Source organism: Cherax quadricarinatus, chromosome 36 (assembly GCF_038502225.1).
Source record: "Cherax quadricarinatus isolate ZL_2023a chromosome 36, ASM3850222v1, whole genome shotgun sequence".
NCBI classification, from domain to species: Eukaryota; Metazoa; Arthropoda; class Malacostraca; order Decapoda; family Parastacidae; genus Cherax; species Cherax quadricarinatus.
The window spans coordinates 29,509,159-29,518,551 of NC_091327.1; the positions used below are offsets into that span (position 1 = coordinate 29,509,159).

The window sequence follows — 9,393 nt, forward strand, 5'->3', positions numbered from 1 at the left end:
CCCCCCTATCCACCCTGTCATACGCCTTTTCCAAATCCATAAATGCCACAAAGACCTCTTTAGCCTTATCTAAATACTGTTCACTTATATGTTTCACTGTAAACACCTGGTCCACACACCCCCTACCTTTCCTAAAGCCTCCTTGTTCATCTGCTATCCTATTCTCCGTCTTACTCTTAATTCTTTCAATTATAACTCTACCATACACTTTACCAGGTACACTCAACAGACTTATCCCCCTATAATTTTTGCACTCTCTTTTATCCCCTTTGCCTTTATACAAAGGAACTATGCATGCTCTCTGCCAATCCCTAGGTACCTTACCCTCTTCCATACATTTATTAAATAATTGCACCAACCACTCCAAAACTATATCCCCACCTGCTTTTAACATTTCTATCTTTATCCCATCAATCCCGGCTGCCTTACCCCCTTTCATTTTACCTACTGCCTCACGAACTTCCCCCACACTCACAACTGGCTCTTCCTCACTCCTACAAGATGTTATTCCTCCTTGCCCTATACACGAAATCACAGCTTCCCTATCTTCATCAACATTTAACAATTCCTCAAAATATTCCTTCCATCTTCCCAATACCTCTAACTCTCCATTTAATAACGCTCCTCTCCTATTTTTAACTGACAAATCCATTTGTTCTCTAGGCTTTCTTAACTTGTTAATCTCACTCCAAAACTTTTTCTTATTTTCAACAAAATTTGTTGATAACATCTCACCCACTCTCTCATTTGCTCTCTTTTTACATTGCTTCACCACTCTCTTAACTTCTCTCTTTTTCTCCATATACTCTTCCCTCCTTGCATCACTTCTACTTTGTAAAAACTTCTCATATGCTAACTTTTTCTCCCTTACTACTCTCTTTACATCATCATTCCACCAATCGCTCCTCTTCCCTCCTGCACCCACTTTCCTGTAAGGGGGGGGGGGGTGCAGGAGGGAAGAGGAGCGATTGGTGGAATGATGATGTAAAGAGAGTAGTAAGGGAGAAAAAGTTAGCATATGAGAAGTTTTTACAAAGTAGAAGTGATGCAAGGAGGGAAGAGTATATGGAGTATATCTCGCGAACGAGCGATAAAAGGTGCAAAATAACCACGCAGGGGGTAATGAATGATAGCTCTAGGCCTTTCGAGTTGCAATCAACACATCAGGAGCTTGCAATGATGAAGATATAGAGTTGGAAATCCCAGCAGATTCGTTCAGGGAAACAACTGGAGAGAATCGTTCCCCTGAACAACGCATCGTCAGGAGTTTGCTGTGTTGCGGGGAGAGAGTGGGAGATCCAGGAGTGTTCAATGTAAACACTTAGTCTACACGTCACCTACCCTTCCTAATACCTGCTTGTTCATCAACAGTCCTTCTTTCTGTTTTACGTTTATTCTTTCAATTATAATCACGTTTATTCTTTCAATTATAATCCTACGATACTCAGGCTTATTCCCTTATAATTTTCACACTCTTCTACCTTTTTCCTCTTATACAAAAGAAACTATTCAGGTTCTCTGTCAGCACATAGGTACCTTCCCTACCATATACATTTTTGAACAAATGCACTAGCAACTCCAAAACTATATCTCATCTGCTTTTAACATTTCTATCTTGATCCCATCCCAACTGTTGATAAAAAAAAAAAAAAGGTTGTAAGTATAACCATAATTTTTAAAGGGGGTGGACCGATAAGCCAGCGGAAGGACTCGGTCAGATGACCAAAAGCTCCAACGGCGGGTCATCATATGACTAAGATCTGTGTCAGGAAACACCTGTTCTGTTTCCTGACGAACCTTACTTAACCTAACCTATTCCAACTGCTTTACTCTCTTTCACCCTACCCTCTGCCTGATGTACTTTTCCCGCACTCACATTTGACTCTTCCTTACTTCTACTAAATGTTATACTTCCTTGTGCAATACATGGAATCACCTTCCATTCTTTCAAAACTTTCAACAACTCATCAAAATATTCGCTCCATCTTCCCAGTACCTCCACCTCCCCATCTAAAAATTCCTCTTTTGTTTTTGACGGCTAAATCCATTCATTTGTTCTTAAGGCTTTCAATTTATTGATCTCGCTCCAGAACTTTTTATTCTCAGCAAAGGTTGTTGATAAAACCTCACCCACTCTCTCTAGCTTTCCTGTTGCATTCCCCTCACCATTCTTTAACCGCTCTCTGACTGTCCATATACTCCACCTTCCGTATTATCACTACTACATTGTAAAAAAACCTCTCATTTGCTAACTTTTTCTTCCTTACCACCGTCCTTACCTCATCATCCCAACCATCGTACCTTTTCCCTTCCGCACTCACCCTTCTATACTTATAAACTTATACTGAGCGCTAACACTGCATTCTTAAAAAGGTAAGGAGATTTTGTATGACAACTGAGGCCTTACTCCTCAGCTGTATGACAACTGAGGCATTACTCCTCAGCTGTATGACAACTGAGGCCTTACTCCTCAGCTGTATGACAACTGAGGCCTTACTCCTCAGCTGTATGACAACTGAGGCCTTACTCCTCAGCTGTATGACAACTGAGGCCTTACTCCTCAGCTGTATGACAACTGAGGCCTTACTCCTCAGCTGTATGACAACTGAGGCCTTACTCCTCAGCTGTATGACAACTGAGGCTTTACTCCTCAGCTGTATGACAACTGAGGCCTTACTCCTCAGCTGTATGACAACTGAGACCTTACTCCTCAGTTGTATGACAACTGAGACCTTACTCCTCAGCTGTATGACAACTGAGACCTTACTCCTCAGCTGTATGACAACTGAGGCCTTACTCCTCAGTTGTATGACAAAAAGCTTCACTGAGTAAGTCTTCATATGAGTAAAACCCGCGTCAGAACTAGAGAGAGAGAGAGAGAAAGGGAGAGAGAGAAACGGGAAAAACCTACATGGAATGAAAATAGAACAAAGATTCAGGATCCTCTGTGTTACTGTTAGGAGCCATGAGGATCTGTAGCTCTGAACACTTGGGCAAAGAGAGAGAGCTCTCACATACTCAATACCAGCGGCTTGGATGCTTAACATGTTTTATTTATATATATAACTCGATTTTATAGGGTAAGAGCTGCTATCCTACCTCAGCTCATTTCAAAGCCCAATCTCTGTCTGAGGTATACTACCACTCCCAGGATGCCACCCACACCAGTCGGCTAATACCCAGATACCTACTGCTTCTAGGTAAACAGGGACAGCAGGTGTAAAGAAACACGTCCAGTGTTTCCACCCGTACCTGGGATCGAACCAAGGACACTTAGTGTGCAAGCTTATTGCGCTACCTACTGAGCTACGGGACGACTTAGCCAACCACGTGCAGCTAAAGCTAACAAAACTTTGTAGCATCCCGCTCATGAGAACACAAATAATTTTTTCAGAATTCTGTACCGTGCAAAAATACAAGATTTTAGAAGACGGAGGAACTTACGTGCCTCTTAAGAACGTCCCGAGGAACCTCACTAAAGTAGTTACAATTTTGCCTCAACAAAATCGGCAACAATATTTCCAAGGAAGGTATGAAGCCTCTCTCTACCCACACTGTGAAGCCTCTGTCTACCCACACTGTGAAGCCTCTCTCTCCCCACACTGTGAAGCCTCTCTCTACCCACACTGTGAAGCCTCTCTCTCCCCACACTGTGAAGCCTCTCTCTACCCACACTGTGAAGCCTCTCTCTACCCACACTGTGAAGCCTCTCTCTACCCACACTGTGAAGCCTCTCTCTACCCACACTGTGAAGCCTCTCTCTACCCACACTGTGAAGCCTCTCTCTACCCACACTGTAAAGCCTCTCTCTACCCACACTGTGAAGCCTCTCTCTACCCACACTGTGAAGCCTCTCTCTACCCACACTGTGAAGCCTCTCTCTACCCACACTGTGAAGCCTCTCTCTACCCACACTGTATACACGAGTTTACAAAATCCTTTTAAAAGTATCAGCTCTTCGTACACAGGACAGACTCTGAGAAACCTAAATACAAGCATCACCGAATACGAAAAAAACATCAGATATTATCAGTCATTTTTCAGTATGTTAGGTAAACCATACACGGTAAGTACTGAGACGGTACAAATATCTGACACAAAATATTATGTCCTCTCAAAAGGAAAATCCCTGAAGCTACGCTCTTCTTAAAAATAATTTTCAACCTCTCACAAGGCCAATGGAAGCCCGATACCATTATTTCTTATGAAACCTTCCTCCCGGCATCAGTTGAGTACACCAACATATAAGATACCTGGGGAAAGTCCACAGGCGTATAGTAACTGAAGTTACTTCCATGCCCCTCCACCTTAATGAGGCCACATGCTTTCTCGACATACTTGTACCCTCCATGATTCTTACTTACTCAAGATAAACTGTGAATCCATGATATTCAGATCTACTGTGTTGTATCGTAATGCACGCACTCACGCAATGTATTATATTATATATATATATATATATATATATAAATATGTATATCATATATATATATATATATACATATATATACATAAACATATACATGATGCATATATATACACACATACATGTGTGTGTGTGTGTGTGTGTCGTGCCGAGCAGGTAAAACTTGCGATTTTGGATTAAATAGCAACACTCTTCTTGCCGAATAAGACAAGCGAAAATTTGTGTATGCAATAATTTCGCAAAAATCCTTCTGAACCTAACGAGAAATATATATTTAATTAATTGTGTTTGTTTATTATTAAATTATTTTAAACTTATCTAAAATATATTAAGTTGGATTAGGCTAAATTAAATTTCACTTATAATAAGGTTAGGTAAGTTTTCTAAAGTACTTTTGGTACAAAATTAATAATTTTTACATTAACATAAATGAAAAAAAATATATCTTTAAACGTATAAGAGAAAATTTTAAACGAGTTCTTGCCAATTGACCAGTTTTACTTATCTAAAATATATTAAGTTGGATTAGGCTAAATTAAATTTCACTTATAATAAGGTTAGGTAAGTTTTCTAAAGTACTTTTGGTACAAAATTAATAATTTTTACATTAACATAAATGAAAAAAAATATATCTTTAAACGTATAAGAGAAAATTTTAAACGAGTTCTTGCCAATTGACCAGTTTTACCTATTCGACACTTAAAATAAAGATGTTATTAATAATGGTAATATTAATTATAATAACGGTTATGTTAATAATGATTATAGATGTTAATAATAATGATTGTAGATGTTAATAGTGATAGTGTTAATAACGATAATGGTGACGTTAATAATGATTATGCGTGACGTTAATAATAATGACAGTAATGATGTTGATAATGATAGTAATGTTAATGATAGTAGTAATAATGAAGATGGGATTCATGTTGAAGGTGAGTACTGTTCCTGCCTGACGGTGAGTTGATAATGACTGATAGTGAATATGTTGGAGATATGTGCTGAAGGCTGGCGATAGGAGCCTCAGTAGGTAGGTGGAGCGGGGAGGAAGATGGGTGGGGAAGAAAAAGATGGTGTAAAGGAAGAGAATGAGATGTGGGTAGAGGGATGGAGGAAGTGTAATTAGGGTAGGGAGATGGGAATAGGGAGATAGGGGCATGGGGACTGGGGTTGTGGAAAGGGGTATGGGGAGGGAAGTATTGGATGGATGGAAGGTGGGGGATGGGGTACGTGGGATAGCAGTGTAATTAACGGAAGAAGAAATGGAAGGTACGGATGGGAAAGTGAGAAATTACCGAAGATGAACGTGGAGGCTAGGAAGGGAGGGAGTAGTGTGGGAGGGAGGGAGGGAGGGAGGGAAGGGAGCAGCGTGGGAGGGAGGGAAGGAATGGAGCAGCGTGGGAGGGAGGGAAGAAAGGGAGCAGCGTGGGAGGGAGGGAAGAAAGGCAGCAGCAAAGGCAGCAGCGTGGGAGGGAAGAGAGCAGTGTGGGAGCGAGGGCAGTAAGGATGAGAGCAGTATGGGAGGGAGGGATGGAGGGAAGAGTTCAGTGTGGGAGAGAGGGAGAGAAGAGAGCAGTGTGAGAGGGAAGCAGGTAGCAATAATGAACAGTACTCACGGGTGTCATTCTCCAGGTCCTTCAGTTTCGGTTGTATGATGATAGTCTTGTGCTGTTGGAACAAAAATAAAATCAAGTTAGGCATCAATAAGACCACAGAAATGTCAATGTTATACACACTAAGAGGTGTATATACTTGGTATCTCTTATTGTGTATACATACACCCGGAGTCGCGCTCTCCACCACAGGAAATACTCGATAACTTATCACTCCATGTTTTACCAAGGCTGGGGAATACATAGGGTTAATACAGGTGTGCATTCTCAAGTATATAACTTAGTTTGAAAATGTCGAGAGTCTATTACAACAATGAATCAATATAACACTGGTGAACACGACCTATAACTGGATGAGAAAGACACGTATGAGCAGTAACAGTTAGTTATCCTTCTGAAAAGTCTCGCCTACACATTCCGTTAAGAAAAAGAAAGATGTAAACTAGAAAGAGAGAGACGCTCCCTATACAGACGAAGGCGAAGAATCACAGAGCTGTTGAGAGGAGCCAATATATCTGAATTACGAAGGGAGGCACTAGTCAATGAAATAGTAAATATCGAACTTAAGCTGAAGGAATTTTACAGGAGGCATGAATCGCAGGAAGAACTATAAGCCATAAAGGAAATTTAAAAAAAAAAAAAAAACTTCTTCTCTTATACCAAATCTAAGGGAAAAGCAACATCCAGTACTGGGTCCCTGCTTAGGCGAGATGGGACATGCACAGATGACAGCCAAGAAATGAGTGACATACTAAAATCCCAATACGACTCGGCGTTCATCGAGCCTTTACCCAGACAAAGGGTCGACAATCCAAATGAATTCTTAATGAACGAGATCCAAAATCTCAAAAATATCTGATATTATCCTAACACCACAAGACTTTGAAAAGGCAATAAATGACATGCCCATGCACTCTGCCCCAGGCTCAGACTCACGGAACTCCATGTTCATCAAGAATTGCAAGGAGCCCCTGTCACGTGCCTTCAGCATTCTAAGGAGAGGGAGCATGGACACAGGGGTCATACCACACTCACTTAAAGCAACAGACATAGCCCCACTCTACAAAGGTGCCAGTAAAGCAATTGCAAAGAACTACAGATCAACAGCACTAACATCCAATATCATAACAATCTTTGAAAGGGTTTTAAGAAGCAAGATCGCCAACCACCTAGATATCCATCAATTACACAACCCAGGGCAACACGGGTTTAAAGCAGGTCGCTCCTGCCTGTCCCAGCTACTGGACCACTATGACAAGGTCCTGGATGCTGTGGAGGATAAACAAAATGCAGATGTAGTATACACAGACTTTGCAAGAACATTCGACAGGTGTGGCCATGGTGTAATAGCGCACAAAATGCGTGATAAAGGAATAACAGGAAAAGTTGGTAGATGGATCTATAACTTCCTGACAAACAGAACCAAAGAGTAATAGTAAACAGAGTAAAGTCCGAGGCAGCTATGGTGAAAAACTCTGTTCCACAAGGCACAGTACTCGCTCCCATCCTATTCCTCTTCCTCAAATCTAACATAGACAGAGATATTAGCCATAGCTCCGTGTCTTCCTTTGCGGATGACACCCGAATTACCATGATAGTGATCTCCATCGAAGACACCGCAAGACTCCAAGCTGACATCAACCAAATCTTCAAATGGGTCACTTAAAACAATATGAAGAGAAATTTCATATACTCAAATATGGAAAACTTGAGGAAATTAAAACTGTATCAGGGTATACAACAAATTCTAACCGTACAATAGAGCGAAAAAGTAATGTGAAGGACCTGGGAGTGATAATGTCAGAGGATCTCGCTTTCTAAGCCCACAACAATGTATCTACCACATCTGCTAGGAAAATGTTTGGATGGATAATGAGAACCTTCAAAACTAGAGATGTCAAGCCTATGATGATTCTCTTCAAATCACTTCAATGCTGCTGTACACAAACTGCCTCCTTCAAGGCAGGCGAAAATGCTGAAGTGGCACACATAAATACGACAAGGCACCTAAATTACTGGGAACGGTTGAAGTCCCTTGACTTGTATTCCCTGGAATGCAGGCGAGAGAGATACATGAAAATATACACTTGGAGAATTACAGAGGGCTTGGTACCAAACTTGCACACGAAAATCACTCCCTATGAAAGCAAAAGGCTCGGCAAGAGATGCAACTGTCCCTCAATGAAAAGCAGGGGCGCCACGAGTACACTGAGAGACAACACAATAAGTGTCAGGGGCCCAAGACTGTTCAACTGCCTCCCAGTATACATAAGGGGGGATTACCAATAGACCCCTTGCCGGCTTCAAGAAGGTACTGGACAGGTACCTAAAATCAGTACTTGATCAGCCGGGCTGTGGTTCGTACGTCGTGTTGCGTGCGGCCAACAGTAACAGCTTGGTGGATCAGGTCCTGATCAACCACGAGGCCTGGTCACGGAGCGGGCCGCGGTGGCGTTGACCCCCTGCTGCTGGGGGCCCGCTGTCCCACATATCTATCACAGCCTGGTTGATCTGGCACCTGGTGAAAATACTTGTCCAGTTTCCTCTTGAAGGCTTCTACAACTGTCCCAGCCGTGTTTCTGATATCTTCTGGTAAAATGTTGAATAGTCTGGGACCCCGGATGTTGATACAGTGTTTCCTTATTGTCCCCACCGCACCCCTGCTCCTCACTGTGTGTATTTTGCACTTCCTCCCATATCTCTCACTCCAGTATGTTATGGCAGTGTGCAGATTTGGGACCAGGCCCTCGAGTATTTTCCAGGTATATATTATCATGTATATCTCCTCCGCTCCATTGAGTACATGTTCAAGACTAGATAGCGTTCCCAGTAATTTAGGTGCTTTACTGGTTCAATGTGAGCCGTAAACGATCTCTGTATTTGTTCCAGCTCTGATATTTCTCCTGCTTTAAACGGGGCCGTCAGCACTGAGCAATATTCCAAATGAGGGAGCACTAGCGATTTGAAGTGTCACCATCGGCATTATTTCCCTTGTTTTGAAAGTTCTCAATACCCACCCCGTCATCTTCCTCGTTGTCGTGATCTTTGTCTTTTTATGGTCTTTAAAAGAAAGGTCAGCTGACATAATTATTCCCAGGTCTTTTACGTGTTCCTTTCGTTCTATTTGGTGACCCTTATGAGTTCCTTTTGAGTTATTCATTCTTTCCATTCCTAAGTAGTTGGAACTCATCACCATTGAACGTCATGTTGTTCTCCACTGCCCACTGGAAAGCCCTTTTTATGTCTTCTTGTGTCATCTGGAACTGATGATACAAAAGTGTGACGGGTGTATTTGTCTATATCTGCTATGAGGATAAGAAACAGCAGAGGTGCCTGGACAGTGCCTTGGGGCAC

General features: G+C 41.9%; 1 protein-coding gene across 5 annotated transcripts in view; it reads right to left on the bottom strand.

Annotated features, from left to right (window-relative positions):
- The window catches only part of Eaat1 (Excitatory amino acid transporter 1), a 349,192-nt gene that overhangs the window by 31,695 nt on the left and 308,104 nt on the right, over nucleotides 1-9,393 (bottom strand). For all 5 annotated transcript variants that reach the window (XM_070091619.1, XM_070091618.1, XM_070091617.1 and 2 more), the window contains exon 6: nucleotides 6,043-6,094. In XM_070091619.1, coding sequence (XP_069947720.1) covers nucleotides 6,043-6,094 — 52 coding nt within the window. The remainder of the gene's footprint in view (nucleotides 1-6,042; nucleotides 6,095-9,393) is intronic.